General features: G+C 38.7%; 1 protein-coding gene across 1 annotated transcript in view; it reads right to left on the bottom strand.

The window, feature by feature from the left end:
• Positions 1 to 18,767, bottom strand: part of LOC132145441 (CUB and sushi domain-containing protein 2-like) — a 313,214-nt gene that overhangs the window by 11,444 nt on the left and 283,003 nt on the right. The window contains exons 49-64 of the mRNA XM_059556481.1: positions 15,899 to 16,087; positions 14,287 to 14,472; positions 13,779 to 13,973; positions 13,276 to 13,449; positions 13,003 to 13,176; positions 12,719 to 12,892; positions 10,152 to 10,340; positions 9,856 to 10,029; positions 7,412 to 7,594; positions 5,112 to 5,288; positions 1,837 to 2,016; positions 1,540 to 1,713; positions 1,178 to 1,351; positions 726 to 799; positions 527 to 638; positions 110 to 289 (exon numbers count right to left, since the gene is read on the bottom strand). Of these exons, the coding sequence (XP_059412464.1) occupies positions 110 to 289; positions 527 to 638; positions 726 to 799; positions 1,178 to 1,351; positions 1,540 to 1,713; positions 1,837 to 2,016; positions 5,112 to 5,288; positions 7,412 to 7,594; positions 9,856 to 10,029; positions 10,152 to 10,340; positions 12,719 to 12,892; positions 13,003 to 13,176; positions 13,276 to 13,449; positions 13,779 to 13,973; positions 14,287 to 14,472; positions 15,899 to 16,087 (2,709 nt within the window). The remainder of the gene's footprint in view (positions 1 to 109; positions 290 to 526; positions 639 to 725; positions 800 to 1,177; positions 1,352 to 1,539; positions 1,714 to 1,836; positions 2,017 to 5,111; positions 5,289 to 7,411; positions 7,595 to 9,855; positions 10,030 to 10,151; positions 10,341 to 12,718; positions 12,893 to 13,002; positions 13,177 to 13,275; positions 13,450 to 13,778; positions 13,974 to 14,286; positions 14,473 to 15,898; positions 16,088 to 18,767) is intronic.

The raw sequence follows: 18,767 nt of genomic DNA, 5'->3' as shown, positions 1-18,767 counted from the left end.
GCCAATCAATCAATTTATTTTACATTTGCATGAAAAAACAAGATTATAATTCAGTATATTTTAGTTTTTTTGGGCTCATACATGCATTTATAAAGTATTTTTTACATACGTGCACACAACGGAGGTTTCCCTGTCCAGCTGGCATCAGCCCTGCAGGTGCGGTGTTCAGATCCTCCAGCGAGGTAGAAACCAGGCTGACAGGCGTAGATGAGCGTATAACCCAGAGATGGCAGCTCTATAGCACCTACATCTGCCTGTGGAGGGAGCTCTGGCTGATTACAGTGATGAGCTGAGGAGAGAAAGGAGAGAGAGAATCTTATATTGTAGAGGGTATATTGTGTTAAAACAAACAAACAAAAACACTAAATAACCATCCAAATTTAAATGAAATAAGAAAAGGATGCTCTGCTTTATTCATCACTTGAAATTATTTTTAAGACTTTTTTTTTTTTGTTAACCATTTGAAAATGAAAAAAGTATGGTAACCGAAAAGTCAATCTAATGTGTTTGCAAAATTACGGCTAACCGATGCACTCAGGCTGCATGCCACTCCAGGTGAGGTTGGGCAAACATGTCCGAGAGATGGAGCCCAGAAGGAGGTGGCCCTTTCGGCAGCTGTAGTATACTGAACTACCAATCTACAAACACACAAATTGTCAATAAATGGCAAGAAAAAATGTGTTTGAGATGAACTGGTAACAGCCTTGGTTTGATGTGATTAGCACCTGGTAGCCTTGAGAGTTGTTCTGGTGGCCAAAGAGAGGAGTGCCAGGATCTACACAGCTGGTGTGACTGGGATCTGTGTTAAATAAATAAATAACAATCAGAGCCATTCTGGTTTGCCACCACAGGAATAAATCACATTTTTAAATAATAAAACAGAAACAAAAAATTTTAAATGGCTAAATATTTCACTGCATTATTGTTTTTACTGTATTTATGATTAAATAAATCTAGCCTTGAGTAGAAAGGTGGTTCTTTAAAAAAAAAAAAAAAAAAAAATTGTAATGTGCAGGGTTGCCAGGTTTGCGATCAAAATCAGTCAAAACCAACATTTACCATTCAAAACTAGCCCAAATCAACCACCCCCCAATACACAATATAATAATTTGTCAGAACCGTTTTATTAATTTGTTTATATTTTAAGTGTGAGGACAGCGTGACTACATCAGCTGACCTATGCAAGATGGCTGGGTCCCACTCCAAGTTCCATCGTATTGGCAGTAACGGCGAGCAGAGCCAACCAGGATCAAAGGCGGGAAACATGAGAATGAAACAGAGGACAGGTATGTGAACCCTCTGTCTTCTCGCTTGCCCTGGGCTGGTATCCCTGGATCGCCACAAAATACAGCTGCAGAGAAAGAGAAACTTATTGAGGAACTTATTATACTATAAGGTATTGCCACCATAAGTCAAAACGTACAGCTAAAATGTAGGAACATCCAGTTAAAAAAATGTTATATGTGGATTTAAATGCTTATAAACATTTATGGTAAACCTCAAATTGTAATTGGAGCCTTTAAAAAAATTCACACTTACGAAAACACTGCGGCCGTTCGCCACTCCAGTTTCCTATTCCCTGGCAGGTAAGAATAGTGGGAAGGGAAAGCTGGTAACCCTGATTACAGGTATAACTAATGCTGGACCCCCACTGGAAGTCAGACCCCACCACCTGACCATTTGGGATGCTGGGAGGTGCTCCACACACAATGGCTGCGAGAGGACACATACAATCAATCATGTTGAACTAAACTAAAACAGCATAGTCTATAGCGCAAGAGCCCAATAATTTGGAAGTACACAGAAAGCTTCTATTCACAAGAGGTGTTCTTGAACCTTTGCAAACTGGCTTGGTGCCGTTCCATGTGCGATCCTTGGTGCAGATGAGCGTAGAGGCACGATCGGCATCCATAGTGAAACCTGGCGAACACTGGAAGCTCACAGTGTGGCTGTACGTGAAGTCACTGCCCAGTTTGATACCATTAGCTGGAACTCCAGGATCTCCACAGTTAATGACTAGAAGTGGGCAGAGAGAGTAAAGCAAAGTCAAAGGAAAGCGATCTGTGGTGCAATAAGAGGAAGGACATGGCTATATGACATGCGAGGACAAATGTGCCAAATTTGGATGATTTGGAACCATTTTATAATTAGCCGTTTCATTGAAACAGATAACAAATTTAAGCAGAAACATTTTCATATTAAAAGGGTCATAAACTGGAAGCAACAAGATGTTTTATCACTCTTAGTGGTGCCTTTAAATTAATGAACTTAAGGCTTTAGGCATCAGCTTTGGGAGGCTCTTTCCTCTAGTCACTTCCTGTAGTCTGAGGCCACCGGCACCTGCTCTGTGCCAAAGACACCAATGTGTCTGGAGCTGTAACGTTTGCACGTGACCACCATTTGCTCAGAGCCTGAACAGTGAGCATTGTGTTTTTATGAGCATGGCAAGTCTCTTGGGTGGCTGCCAAGACGGGGGATAGGGCTGGTCTCTATCTCTCCAACACAGGGCTGCTATGTAGATGTCCCTGATCAGCTTGAGTCCGGGGCTGGGATAATGGAGAACACTGTGCCTCATTATTAATTCCTGTCCCACAATGCATTGAAAAGCTTCACGCAAACAAAACCAATTCAACTCCAACCTCTGGATTCCTCAAGAGCTCGGCCAGTGAGAGCTGTACTATTCAGAGCAGTTTAGCGTAAGAGAATCTCGAGGTTAAAACCATCCCATTCTAAAGTCACTAAAATATCCAATGAAAAGAGACTATGAGCATAGTTGACTTATCCTACATTCCATTCGAACTCGGGAAAGTGGGAATTTCCAACTTGCTATTTAGGAAATTGCAAAAGAAAGCCACTTAGAGTTAGACTTGGAACAGGGAAACTTTCCAACTTAGAAATATGATTTGCTGAGATGGTGTGATCACGGTGTCACTTAGAGAGATCCACATGGGCAGTGATAGATGTACTTTTAAGAAAATAAAAAGCAATAATAAATCAAAAGTACCTACATTTGATAAAACAAGTTGAAATTCTAAAAAACCTTGCCAAGACAAATGTGTGCAAACGAGGTAAATGATCCTCTCTCTTCATAATCCTAAAGAATAAATGCTTACTTTATCCTCTGCAATTTGTTTGCTAGGATCTCGTCTTTGTTGACAGGTGAACGACTTCAAAGCTAATGATAACATTTCAATCTAAATGAATTGCTACGTGCTAATGCTATACAGAGGTACCCTAGTAAAATTTAATATATTTAGAAATACATTTAATTCATACTAAGTATGGTTCAAATCTATTAACACATTTACTGACATATCGCTTGAGACTTACTGACTTTATTTGGAGTAGTACTTGTGCACAATGCACATTTCTTTATATTAAGCCTATAATGTATTTTAATATCACTATTGATTAGGACGGTATGAGCTTTGAGTAATAGCAAGAAATTTAAAGAAAATGTAGTATACTTGCAATACTGTATTTTCCGGACTATAAGTCGCACTTCTTTTCATAGTTTGGCTGGTCCCGTGACTTATAGTCAGGTGCGACTTATTTATCAAAGAGAAAACATTACCGTCTACAGCCGCAAGAGGGGGCTCTATGCTGCTCAGTGTTCCTGTAGCCTCTCCCTGAACACACAGAGCGCCCTCTCCTGGCTGTAGACGGTAATGTTTTCTCTTGGTTCTTGGTTCTAAATAAATGCGACTTATATATGTTTTTTCCTCGTCACAACGTATTTTTGGACTGATGTACGGTGGCCGAAACAGATCAACATGCTGCAACTTAAGAAAACACATGCAAATTGAAAAACATCAGCAAATGAAAAAAACATCTTCATCAGTTTGACAACACAAGTGTTGCAAATCATCACAACACATGCATATAACGAAACGCGCTGCAAATCCTTCACAGCACATGCATATAACCAAACGAGCTCCAAATCATCACAACACATGCATATAATGAAACGCGCTGTAAATCTTCACAACACATGCATATAAAGAAACGCTGCAAATCCTCACAACACATGCATTAATGAAATGCGCTGAAAATCCTCACAACCAATGCAATTAACAAACGCGCTGCAAATAACACTGACCACAATGGAAATGTTTCAAGGAGACCTCAAAAAGTGTCGGACCAGACTTGGATTTGCTTATCGTGCAGTGGCTACTGGTCAGTGGAGTTGTTGGTGAACTGAAAGTTGAGGTTTTTTTTCATGGTGTTTTTTAAACACCATGATTCCTTTATCTTTTGATATTATTAGCCTAAATAAGCTGAATAATTACATGATTAAATGTAAAACGTTACTTAAGATGGCTAACTTTATTATTCTCAACTAAATATAATTTCAAGGTTAATGAAAATAAATTTGCAATGCTTCATTATTTTTTCCTTAATGTGTGTGTGCTGTGAGGATTTGCAGCGTTTCTTAATTTATATGTGTTGTGAAGTATTTGCAGCGCGTTTCGTTGTATGCATGTGTTGTGAAGTATTTGCAGCGCATTTCGTTGTATGCATGTGTTGTGATGATTTGCAGCGCGTTTCGCTATATGTATGTGTTGTGAAGTGTTTACAGCGTGTTTCGTTGTATGCAAGTGTTGTGAGGATTTGTAGAGCTTTTCGCTATATGCATGTGTTGTGATGATTTGCAGCGCATTTCGTTATATGCATGTGTTGTGATGATTTGCAACACTTGTGTTGTCAAACTGATGAAGATGTTTTCTTCACTTGCTGATGTTTTTTCAATTTGCATGTGTTTTCTTAAGTTGCAGCGTGTTGAGCTGTCTCGGCCACCGTACTGATGCGACTTATAGTCCGAAAAATACGGTAGTTCCACTTCAGCACAATCAAATATACTTCATATTCAAATATACTTCGTATAAATATACTTTACAAATATTGTGCCCAAGATGAGTCATTGAAAAATTTGGTTTGCATTACCCCGGAAAAGCACTATACTATATTTAAAATGTTTATATTTGCTACTTTTGTCAAATTAGTTTAACTAGCATATACTGTTGACGGACTTAAAGCACCTTTCATGATGCTGGCTTGAAAAAAAAAAGGATGTTTAATCTATTCAAACTCCAAAGGTGTTGATGGGGCACCTGTGCATTCCGGCATGTCCCCGGTCCAGGTGCCATTGACAGTACAATGACGAGTGAGCAGGCCGGTGGAGTAGTAGCCTTCTCTGCAGGAGTATGTGACAGAGCGGGAAAACACAAGTCCATCATGGAACTGGATCATGGCGTTGCGAGGAGTTCCAGGGTTGCCACAGGAGACCACTGTGAAAGACAACAAGAGAACATCAGATGGGATGCAAGGTGACAAAGATACATGGACAGCATAGAACATGAATCCCAGGTTCAAGGGAGGCTGGCACACTACAGTACTTGGCAACTACACAATTTATAAGGACATGCCCCTCCTCACACCTGGACAGTTATTTGTTAATTTAGCTTTTAATTAATTAACACATTTACTGCAGGATATTATGTACATTAAACAATCCTCTGCCCCAGGACAGGGCAGATGGAGCTTATTAATGGGTGGGTGCCAAAAAAGAGCAGGTGGGCACATACTCACAAACAGGGACACCACTAATATGGGCTAGAGGCTTGAGCACTGGAGACTTGCCAACATGAAAACAGAGAACTTTAGTGGTGAATACTTAAAACGACAAACCTGTCATCATCTGCTATTAAGTACAATAGTGTCCTTTGGCTCAAGTTTTTCATCAGGATACACATTTTACATTGGAAATCAAGTGGTGTCCCAACACTGTACCAAATATGATTATCAGACAAACCCAATTTTGAATGGTATCATGTTTGGGCGGCAATAATTCACAACAGACTGTTTTCAGCATAATGTGCAGATTATTTTTCTAGTAAGAGGAGGATGAATTTGTGCCAAAATACAGAGTTTCACTGAATAGAGAGCCTTTGATGTCAATTTGAGAAAAAAATAATATAAAATAAATAATAATAAAAAATTTGCTCCATTTTAAAAATGAACAAGTCCACTTTATTTTTTCTTTGTGTTAAATTTGCATAGAAAAATTAAGTATACAGTATGATTAGCAGTTAATTAGGTCACAGGTAATAAACCATTAACTGCATCTTTTGCCTTAATAAACTCCTAATTTGCTAATATAATATTAATTTTTAGTAAGGTAGTTGTTAGGTTTAGGTATTAGGCAACTAATAAGCAACTACTTAATTGTGAGAATTGGTCTCTATACTAAAGTCATAGCGTTTATTAATTATTTGCATGTAAGAATTTTCCCTGCTTTTCTTTTTTTGTGTGTCACATTTCAATAGAGGACAACCACTATTTTTTTGTATATTATATTACTATAAAGCACACCAATTCCACAAAGAACAGTCTATTTCCTTGTATAAGTAAATGCTAGGACATCAAACATTTGGGATGACGACTTAAATGAAAAAAAGTCATCCTGATCTCCCCTTGCACTTAAAGACGATGAGCTTTTTATGGTGTATTCAGGATGTAAATTTATGAGAGGGGTTTTAGGTTGCTATTGATTTGCTCTCTTGAAACGTCGGCATTTTCTGAGAATCCACCTCTTAAGTCACCACAGTTTGTTGAACTGGCATGGATAATAATAGCCCAAGGGTCATATCAATAAGAGAAACACAAACTTAGGCAGACACACAAGCGCACACATTTTAAACGCACAACCCCAAAGCATTTGGGAGGTTGGAAGGGATTGAGATGACTGTGTGCTTTGTACGAGATGCAAAACTAAAAATATCTGGAATGTTTAGGGGTGACTGTTAACTAGATGCGAGATAAAACAAATGGCTGGTGTTAAAAAAGCAGGGTAAGAAAAATGGCAGGCATCTCCACACAAGTAATTAACCTGGGTTTTCTGCTTCTCTGACATGCCTTTCTCTGGGTTGTCAGCTTGACTCTGCAGGCGCTTTACACAAACCAACACGAGCAGAATAATAATGCTATTTAAGAGATAAGGAGAGAGTGCAAACACAGCAGCCCAGTGTCCAAGGGACCAGCAGGGCTGGCACAGTCGTTTCAGTATGTTGAGAGAAAGAAAACTCTGTACGAGTGGAAGTTTAACATGTGTACACCCCAGGTGTACTGAGCCACTTTAAAGGTACAGCAGAGAACAGACGGGGACCAATCAAGATGAAAATAACTTCTCGCCAACCACTTTCTACCTCAGTCTGTCAGTGTGTCTCCATCTCGCTCTTTTGTTTTGCACAAGTTTAGACATTTGTGTGCAGAATCAAACTGCTACAAAATGACTCGCCTGGAAATTTGCATAGGCTACAATTTTGGGATGTAGCAGTATCTTCTAGAGGCAGAAGCGATTAATCATTCAGCCACATTCTTCTGTAGAACACCCAGGTTTCATTTTTCTTACCGTGGCATTCAGGCTGGATGCCCACCCAGCTCCCGTTAGCCAGGCAGGTTCGTTCAGAGGAGCCCTTCAGAACGTAGCCAGGCTCGCAGCTGAATCGTACGATGCTCCCTACCGTGAACTCCTCTCCCAGACGGATCCCGTGCACTGGAACGCCAGGGTCTCCACACAACCCAGCAGAATCCCCTGAAACAACACACATACATATGAGCACTTGGACACTTATTCTCATGGCAGTGTTAACAAAAGATATATCTTTAAATCAGGCCCATAATATCAATGTTCACTTTCTTCATTTTTTGGTTTGCCATTTAAAATTACATGATATTTGCTAAATGTACAATTCAGGGATAAATTGGTGATTTTAGTCACAGCTTGTTCAACCAACAAATACATGCGGTGCGGAGAAACTCAATAAAACTAAATCACTCCCATTAAAATCAATGGAGTTGTCTATACACTTCAAGTGCAATGAGTTTCAAACCCTTGGTGTAGTGTCTATGTACAATGAAAATACCCTTAAACCAGGCCAATTTAGATCCTTTGACAGCAAGTGATAAGAAAACTACTATCTAGATGCCCTGCAGGACTTTCAAACTTGCTCTCTATTACATTAGGTTTTCATTTAAAGAGGTTAACTGAGGTTTACACAAGATGATGAGTAATTTCATTCATATTTATTGAACAACTCTCTGCGGTAGACCTGGCAAAGGAGATGAAAAAGAGGCAACACATCGGCTTGGTTTAGGTGATAATTTACTTTGGATAAGAAAGCACCAGGGACAGAAAATTTCCCTTAATTTGCCCTCTTATAATGCCGACCCATGTGCTCCATGGTGTTCTTCAGCAAATCCTCTTATTTTGATCCACTGATGCATTTACAAATGATCTTTCTATTCCCTTTATATCCTCTGGTAATGCTCAACAAAGAATCACTAATTTGAAATGAACGGTGAGTCTTTTGGTGAAGGGCGAAGTTAATATTAAAGAAATACTACTATTTATATACAGCATATTGTCTTCAGAAACTCACACTGACAGGCCAGTTATTAACCACAAGATGTCTTGCAAAAAAAGCCTAATGCACTTTTTGACAGCTGACAGAAAGAAACAGCAATCTTTTGAGAAATATGAATGTTATGAATTGTGACATTAACCTGTCAGTGGTTTTACAGCCAGGGATGAAGCTCTTCTGGCATATCTGAGGGCTGCAATAGACTGATGTGTTTATAGTGGAACAGGGCAGCTCATTACCTGGCAGGCATGTGGGAGTCTGTGTCGCCAAGCCCAATATGAGAAGATTAAACCAGTTTATGAGGGGACACACTCTTTACCCTTCTGGATGCTGCCTATATGGCAATATTGTATTACCACCCACTGATCTGGGCTGTAATCCTGAAGCCATTGATTCATCATCTCACACGCTTACGAGACCTCAGAGATTGTGCTATCTCAAATGTGAAAAATGGAGCCCATGCCCCACTATATATATATATATATATATATATATATATATATATATATATATATATATATATATATATGGGACACACGTCTTAATTATTAAATTCAGGACTCAAGTGTTTCAACAAGACCCATTGCCACAGGTGTATAAAAATCAAGCACCTGGACATGCAGTCTGCATTGTTTTTTTTTGTTTTTTTTATGAGGAAAATTATGTTTTGAAGAGCTCAGTGAATTCAAAGTGTGTTACCTATGACTGGATGCCACCTTTGTAATAAGTCATATATATATTTATGTATATATAAATATATATTTATATACATGTATTTCTATATTAAATGTATATTTATTGTTTTTATAATCATTTTGAAGTTAGCAAAAATATTCCCTCTTTTCTCATAAGTTTACATTCCCTTTTGAGAGAATCTGTGAGTCTCTTTCATATCTACAACAAAAACATAGGAGGGTTAATTAAATATAAGAAAAATAAGAAAATCTAAATAAAATAAAAAAAACTGTTTTATTAGTACTTTGATTTAGTACTGCCATGAAGACATGGCATATTTTCATGTACTCCACAAGACAACATATTTAACTCAATTTACACAAATTATCTTGTTCAAATGTTTTCATGAATACAAGTAACCTTTGTGATAGCTGTGTATAAGTCCTTGCTTTGACCTGAGTTGCAAAGCTGGATCTCAACATCATACAGTCAATGTGATGAAGGACACAAATTAGCAGAGCCTGCTGGGAAACCAAAGAACCTGTAGTACCTGAAAGTTTTTTGGCAGCTTCACTGCTCAAGACAAAATAGGGACTCAATGACAAATAATGTTTTAAAAAGAAAGTAGTAAGTCTAATGTGTGTGCATATAAAAAATTACAGTGCAATATATTTTTATATACCAATAAATTACTAAATAAAAATAACAATGAAGACAGACAGGCGAGTATGTTGAGTAGGGAAAAGATGTGAAGTACCAGAGCAATGTGGCAGGGAGCCGCTCCACTGGCCATCCAGCTGGCACATGCGGGTGGTATTGCCCACAATGCTGCGCTGCCCGATGCAGCTGAAGCGGATAACGGAGCCCACTGTGCGCCTGTCCCCCGATATCTGTGCATACGGAGGCATGCTGGGCCGATCACACAGAACCACTGTGGCAGACAGAGAAAAAAAAAGGGCAAACCTTACCTACAGTGCACAATGTCAGATCATGTGTTTAAACAATGCAGAGTAAATTATTTGAGTAATGGTTTATCAGGCTAAGATGACTTACAGAGGCACTTGGGTAGGGAACGGTCCCATGTGCCATCGCCTTGACAGCTCAGAGTGCTGGTGCCCAGCAGGTAGTATCCAGGGTTACAGCTGAAAGAAACTGTGGTCTGGAAACTGTAACGATGAGGCCCACTGGGCAGGACCTGTCTGACACCATTTTCAACATGTCCCGGATCAGTGCAGTTCACAACTGAGATGCAGATAGAGTGGGCGAGAGTAAGCAAGAAAGAAAAAGACACAGAGAAAGAAGGTTATGAAGAATGCTGTTAAGAAGTACACTGCAATACAAAGGTTTGGGCTAAGTTTTTTTTTTTTTTCTCTGCAAGAACACATTAAATGGATCAAAAATAAAAGCAAATATATTTCTAATAAATGCTGTTTTTTTACTTTCAACAATCTTGAAATATCACTGAGTCCATAATAAAAATAAGCACACAACAGTTTTCAACATTGATAATAATAACTGTTTCTTAAGCACCAAATCAGCATATTAGAATGAATCCTGAAGGATCATGTGACACTGAAGGCTGGAGTAATAAATGCAGAAAATTCAGCTTTTCCATCACAGGAATAAATTACATTTTAAAATAGAAAACCGTTATTGCAACCTGTAATAATATTTCATAATATTTTACTAGGTGAGCATACAGGCTTCTTTCAAAAACATTAAAAAAATTTACTGACACCAGCTATTAAACAATGGTTCATGGCATAATGTGCCTTAATAATTTAAGTCAGAACTGTTTTTTTTTTTTTTTTTTTGAATAATTAATTTCTATTTAATTTAAAAGAGACCTTTGTGTACATGTCTGTACAAATGATTACAGCATGATGAAAAAAAATAAATAAATAAAATAAATGCTGTGTGAAATAAAATGATGCTGCCAGTGGGCACAGATTATTTCTGATATCCAACCAAACACTTTCCCCCACACAAAATGACAGAAAAAGACTATTTACAAAGAAGATTAAAGGCTTCTAAAAAAAACTTCTGTAAATATTTGAAACCACATAAACACAAACAGTTGCTTCATTAACGTCTGGCTGAGGACATGAACTGGGCTTAGAGAGAGGAGAGATGGAGACATAGCGCTGTGTTAGCTACGAGCCAAAAACCAGCAGAGAACGAGAGAACAGAAGGACAAAAGTGCATGATGAAGAACCTAAAACAGAAATCAGCTGTAATTTGTATTCGTTCATGCACTAAAAAGAAACAAATATACATTGAAGTGCAAGTGCAATTGAGCAGGCCAAGATAATAAGATGGGTCATCATGTTAAACTATGTTTTGTTTTTCAAGTACTTCAACTGATTCAAACTAATTCAGCTGAACACACTTCTGGTGACATTTTACGTTCAATTATGGGGAAACAGTGAAGTCAAATGAAGAGGACAGGCTTCCTTATTTGACTCCAGAGTGTTCCTTCTGCTGTTTCAGGCCAGCAACGTTTCCTTAAAATCTCTCCGTTAGGGACAGCTTGTCAACGGAATTAGACTTTCCAGGGTAGTAATGCATGCTAATGCCTTTAATAGCTCTTAGCAGAGCCAGCCAAAGCCATTTTCTATGATGCAACCATTTATAACTTAACTATACTAGCTTGATTTTCAACTAAAATGCTAATGGTTAAATTAGAAATAAATACACACATAAAATCATTAGAAAGAAAGAAAAAGCAGAAAAAGAAAAGAAACGAAAAAAAAAAAAAAAACCATGGGAAAACAATTTGTTTATTTGTGCTTGCCCATAATACAATATTAAAATTGATGCTCCTGCTGGCCAGTGGCAATTTTTTGAGGATAGGTGGTTCAATTATCTACAGATATGAGTCTAACCAACTTATCTGTGTGGTTTGGGAGGCTATTTTAGCAGATAGAAGCGGCTCACTCAGACACAAATTGGTGCTGATTAGCGGGGCTGTGCAGAGGCCTACTAAATTATTGATGCAGCTCCGAGCTCATAGCATTTTTTACCGGCTCCTTTTGTGCCATTAAATGGCCATCTTCCCACGCTCAGTGCTAATGACGGACCATGATGGAGAGGAGACCATGACTGATATGATCAGACCACTTCAACTTCCTCAGTCAGAGTAAACACACATTTATAATCTAAAGAAGGAATGGATGATGCAACTTCAAAGATTCAAATTAAGCTAATGCAGATCAATCAGAGTGATTGCATGCATTCATAAACTGTGTAATTGTTTCACTGTTCCCAGAAAATATTATATTATGATTTCTGAAGGATTAAAGCAGCTTCTACAGTCTTTATATATATATATATATATATATATATATATATATATATATATATATATATATATATATATATATTACATATTTCAATGAAAAGCATTACTTTCATTATTTTAATCATTTAAATGCTGTTATTTCTCAGTTAAGGACCATTAGAACGCGTACTTGTTCTGCACCATGCTGAGGTATAGAGCAGATTTGAATAGAGCAGTCAAGTTATTTTTACGTAACAGCACTATTCACATTTCCTTGTCAATTTACACACATACAGTACACACTACGGATCACCACTGATGATGAAGCCACAGGACTTACTTTTACACTTAGGCAGAGCGTTGCTCCACTGGCCGTTGGGCTGACAGTGAGATTTAATTGCACCCTGCAGAACATAACCAGGGTTGCAGGCAAAACGCACAATGTCATTCAGGTTAAACTGCATTCCCTGGGTCACACCATTAGCAGGGGTGCCTGGATGTCCACAGGTGATGGCTACAGAACATCAGAGCGACATATTAATATCCATTTACATGATTATTTTATTTCTCAGAGGAATGCAACTGTCAAAAGGCGTCACATCAGGTTGCTTAAGCAACACTTACGGACACAGACAGGAGTCTTTCCGGACCAGCGGTGGTCCTGTTCACAGATGCGAACAGACACGCCGATGAGTCGGAAACCAGGATTACACTGGTAAACGACACTGCCTCTGTAGTTGTAATTCTCTCCGATGATCTGGCCATTCACAATAGGCTCTGGTGTGCCACAATGCCCAGCTGTTGAAGAAAAATACCGTAAATGCTCATTTAGAGAACATAAGGGTACATTTTCTCAAAATAATGATGGAGTTCCATAACGGAAGTAAAGAGACTCACCAAGACATTGGACCTCAGCTCCACTCCACAGGCCATTGGACATGCACTCTCTCACTCTGGAGCCCACCAGAGTATAACCCGTGTTACAGGAAAAAATGGCAGTCGCTCCGTACACGGTTAATGTTCCTATTTTATTCCCATTCGGAGGGGTTCCAAGGTCACCACAGGAAATGACTAGGTAAAATCAGATGAAAAATGTATTGGTATTATTATTAATTGTTTTTTATTTATTTTTTTTACTATGAACAGAATTTCATTTTAAAGTCCTGAAATTGACCCCACCCCAACCTTTATTTGGTATGTAAATTGAATTGTAAATTATATCATACTAGATCATAGACATACTAGATCAGGGGTTTTCAATTAAGGTTTGAAAATCCATCCATTCATTCTCCAAACCACTTATCTTAATTTAAATCAAAATTTAAAACAAATCCTAATTTGAAAATATTGTGGTCTCAAAGCATATGTCTTAATGTCACTAAAGTCAGTATTGCACTCACTTTCACAGGACGGTTTTGGCTCAGGGTAATCCCAGGTGCCGTTAGCTTGGCAGCGGATGACCCTTTGACCCTTGTAGAAATATCCAGGTTCACAGGTCAGCATCATCATGGCCTCATATTTATTCTGCATGCCATAAATAAGCCTCCACCTCCCATGATCCACTGCGGAGTGGCCGATGTCGGGGCAGGTCACAGCTGGAGGGTCAAAGTTAGTAATACAGATTTGCTATTTGGTTAAGACCTACAGCAACATATTTCTTATGTCCGTCCATCCATCCATCCATCATACCATCCATCCATCCATCCATCCATCCAGTAGTTTATTCTTTTGCAAAATTGTTCCATTCATTTCCAGGTTTAAACAAAATTTTTGATTTCAAGATTATATGTGGCCTACGACTTTTCAAGTTAAAGAAAAAAGTTCAAGATAATACCCATTTTATCTCTTCTTTCTTTTTTCAATCTTTTATGTAAATAAGGACAGTGACTGTGGCGTTCATGAACTCACGGACGCAGCGAGGGCGGGTCTCCATCGGGCTCCACCTCCCAGACTCTTGACAAAGTGTTGACACCGGCTGAGCATTGGCCAATCGGAAACCAGGATTACAAGAAAATGAGACTCTAGAGCTGAGAGTGAAGTCCTGTCCAAGGACAGTGCCATTCACTGGTGCAAGGGGCATCCCACAGGAAACAACTGTGAAGGAGAGAAATATTCTGGCCTCAAAAACAAACTAAAATATTTTCTCACAAAACCCTAAGGAAAGTGGGTATTTCTTTTCGCCATCACATTTCAAAGAACACTCAGTGTAAACACACTCAATGAACACACCAAAAGCAGCAATGCGACTGTGCAAACACAAGCTTACAGTGGTTCTGGGAAGGTAAACAAGAGCAGCTAGAAAGCAACTGGCACAAGCCAAGATGTAGATTACATCCGGACATGGACTAAGAACACAGTGAGAACGCCAACATTCTGTACAGCCACCAGAGTGTAAATACAGTATAAACACAAAAATCTCTCTGGCCTCAACAAGTATTTGGGCACTTCAGCCATACGTAAATATAGAAATGTCTATGTCATACATAGCGAAATATAAATCAACATTCATTATTAAAAAAGCAAATACTGTAGAAACAGAAACAAAAAAATCTGAATAAACAAACAAACATTTACAGATGACACTTGGTTTGGTGTTTTATCATTGAATGCAACAATAAACATTTATTTAAAAAACCTAACATTAAAAAGAAAGCAAATATGATGAAAAAATACTACAATAAATCAAATTTTTAAATAATAATACAAAATAAAATAGTAATTTTTTTTTTTTTACATGACACCCACAGATCTCATCTGCCATCTTTATTTGTCATTTAGCAATTACTTCTATCCAATGTGATTTACAGTAAACTTACAGCGACATTCCCTCTTGATCAACTCGAGGTTGTCTTTCTCAAGGCCACAATAGAGACGATTTCATGATATTTAGAGTTCATGATTGGTTCCTCGTTTGTTTGAACCAACAAACTTCTGATGTTCAGCCCAGACCAGTAACCACTATAGTAGTCTCAAAGGTCATTATAATGCCTCTTCTTTCAAAGGACTGATACATAATGGATTTAATTTCAAACTACTCAACTTTCAATCAATCATGAGTGAACTATGTTCCACTTTCCAATACAAAAAACTCCTTTCAGCATGTTCAATAGAGATTTCAATGTGCCTAAGGCATCTCACACCGTCCCTGTCAAAGAGAAATTCACCTCTCTCACAGGTGAGGCCTTTGTTAGCCAGGAAGTGGTGATAAAACGCAGCAATTCAGAGACTGCAAAACGGCAGACCCCGTGGAGGCCCCTTCTTTAGTGGATGATAACTGCCTCTTTCTGAGGAGACTCTCCCATCGGACAGGACATTAGCACTAGTCTCGCAGCTATGGCTCCTGGCTAACCCATTTATTGTGATGAGCAATTTGACAGATGCAGCCAAGCCCTAAACATTGATTGAATACGGAATCAGCCACACCGGCGCCGGTCTTTCGCAGAGAGGGTTCAGCGATGAAAGGCGGATAATCGGCTCCAGACTTTGTCGAAGGCATTTCAGACAAGATTTTCAGACTCACCTTGACAAAGCGGCACTGGAGCGTTCCATTGGTAGATGCCCTGCGGGGAGCGGGTGCAGGTGGCGGTGGTCTGGCCAATCAGGTTGAAGCCCCGGTCGCAACTGAAGCGCAAGGTACTGCCAAGTTTTGTGCCTGTCTGGCTATGCACCGAGCCATTCACAGGAGGGTCTGGGGTACTGCAGTATGCCGCTGTAGCACATACGAATGTAAACACAGCCAGAAGTCAAAAACACATGAGTCTGAAACCTGATGCTTATTGCATTTTGATTCCTCATCCTGTTTACTGGAAATAGCAGATATTAATGCAGCCGGGAGCTGAGGACTGATTAAGAAGACGCTAAATTGTAATTTCAAGTCTAACTTATAATTCAGAATACAACAAGAGTCATTATACAAAGTTATGTTGTTAAGCATATGCAATCCAGGCCACATTCTCTCTTGTGGCACATGAGGTATCTGAGATCAGATCTTAGCAGGCTGTTCTGCTTGCAGACCAAACAAGAAAAAGAATGACGGTAATGATACCAGCATAATATAAAAAAAGGAGGTATGGAGGAAATTAGGAGGAAATGGGGCAGGAATGCAATTTGTCGCATTATTAATCGCTATGACCGCATTACAAGCCTATCTGTTTCACGAGTTCACATATTCATATAATCCTTCAGTGCTACAGGTAAACAGGTTTGACTAGCTGCCCGTAAAGCAGGGACTTGAGGAAGTTGCCCCCTGGACTATTTAATTAATGTAAGTTAATTAGTGTAAGATTAGTGGAGGTTTCCTGGAAAAGGCAGAGGCAGACTAATACAAATCATTTTCTTAAGCTTTATTTTTTGTTATAAAACAAGCAAAGTTAACTTGCGAAGGCAAACTGCACAGAAAATTAATTCTAGGTATATTCAAGATACACTATGCAAAGGATGATGCAAAAATACTGATTAAGAAAATGATTTTCTGCAGATCAAGCAGCCGCTTATGTATATGCCCTTGTGTTGGATTAGATGAACAAACTCTTGCCAAACTTCCATTTAAATGCCATTAAAACAATTCTAATTTCAGTCCAACACAATGTCTAGCAATGATGATTTCCTTTCGGAGAGTGAGGGAGCTCTCACACAGGACACATTCTGGCATTGAAAACAGCTAGATGGCAATAAAAGGCAATAAAATGGAATAGAGCGAAAGGGTCTTGAGACATTTTTTTTTTTAAAGCTGAACAGCTGTTAGCTATAGCTACATTAAAGTTATATTAAATACACTGTAATGGCAGGAGACTACGCAATAATCAAACATGCCAGTCTGAAACAAGTACATGGATAGACGAAAAAAAAAAAGACAGATAGAAACATCAACATCAACACAGGAAAGAAAACTGCACTCATCAAGTCATTTCATGGAAATTTAGCTCTTCACAGAAAATGTAAAAAGTAAATGCTAACCTATTGTGGGACAAAGAAAATAAATAAATAAAGATAACAGTAATGGAGGGGAAACCATCACAAAGGCACAAATCTTTCTAATGCTCAAACCACTGAGACATAAAATGTTTCCAGCTTCTCGTCCATTAGCCCTGACTGGAGATTATAGATAATGGACAAATTAGAAAGTTTACACATCACATACCTGTTGTAAAACTTTGAATAAAAGCTGCACTAATGGTTTAAATGGCTTAGAGTGTGGTTTTTTGTTTTGTGATAGAGCAGGTGCTGCCCTCTGAATGGCTAAAAAGACTATTGATTGTTGGCCACAGAGGTCTAGCTGTAAGAGAAGCCTTCGTGCTCAAATACTTTGTGCATCTGCGTCAGCCAGTTGCGGTGCTGTTTCCTACCTGACTATGACCCAAGAGCCCCGGCTTTGCATTTAGAGTTATGATACAAAAAAAAAAAAAAAAAAAAAACTTTAATGATCCTTGGCCCTTGTTTTTAATAAATTACAAAGTGGATGTTGTCAATCTTCAACCTTTAACATGCACTCTTCTTTTTCCAAAGAAAGGCCTTCAAACTTTTCAAAGCCAGTCATTTAGCAAACCTCACACAGGTGATGGTGGGAAGAAAAGGTCAGGAAATAAAAAGAAAAATTAAGAGAGAAACAAAAGAGAGAGGGAGGCAGAGTGAAAGGACCCGCTACAGTTGATGAACTAACAGCCTGTGGAGATAAAAGATGGATTGAGAAAGAAAACGGTACGAAGCTTTGAATCTGTCCCACCATCTGTTTTTGTCCCACCAAGGTATCGCTACAGAAGGGAAACCATATTGAGGAGGGAAACCTAGGTGTGCTGCCGCTGCTAACCCAGACTGTCACAGAGCCCTATATCAAAAATCCATCATGTGAGGAGAGAGCGGAAAAAGCAAAACAAGCTGATGCTGAGAGAAAGGACCCTGATGAGCCAGACAAAGAGGTGATTAGTCATTCTTCTGAAATGCTAATGATTAGGAGCATACGGAAACTTTTTCAATATTTACGGGGTAATAACTCATTTAGAATTACGCCATTGCTCATGAAACGGTGCAATCAGGTCTTGATAGCTCGTGGCGGTGTTTCCTGTGTAATTCTGTTTTTGCAGCAGGGAGTCATAATTGGTTGTTTTGTGAATGCATATCTTTAACTGTAAGCTGTCATAAACATTCAGGCAGTCGAGGAGTCATCTGATTTGTAAGATGTAGTCATTTGTAAGCCGAACCGATAACTCTTTTTGGCCGATCCATTAAAAGAATCGGCTCATAAGAGTCATTTGTTCATGACTCAAACTGCACTAGTTACACTGTACGTTTGTTTTCGCTAGCAGGATGTGAAGAAGTTATAGTATTATTTCACAGTTCCTAGTCTTGTTTAAATGCAATCGTTTTTAAGATGCTTCAAGAAACCTTCCTAT

The sequence above is a fragment of the Carassius carassius genome, chromosome 8, assembly GCF_963082965.1.
Source record: "Carassius carassius chromosome 8, fCarCar2.1, whole genome shotgun sequence".
NCBI lineage: Eukaryota > Metazoa > Chordata > Actinopteri > Cypriniformes > Cyprinidae > Carassius > Carassius carassius.
Note: the sequence above shows the minus strand (reverse complement) of the source record. Positions and strands in the feature narration are given on the sequence as shown.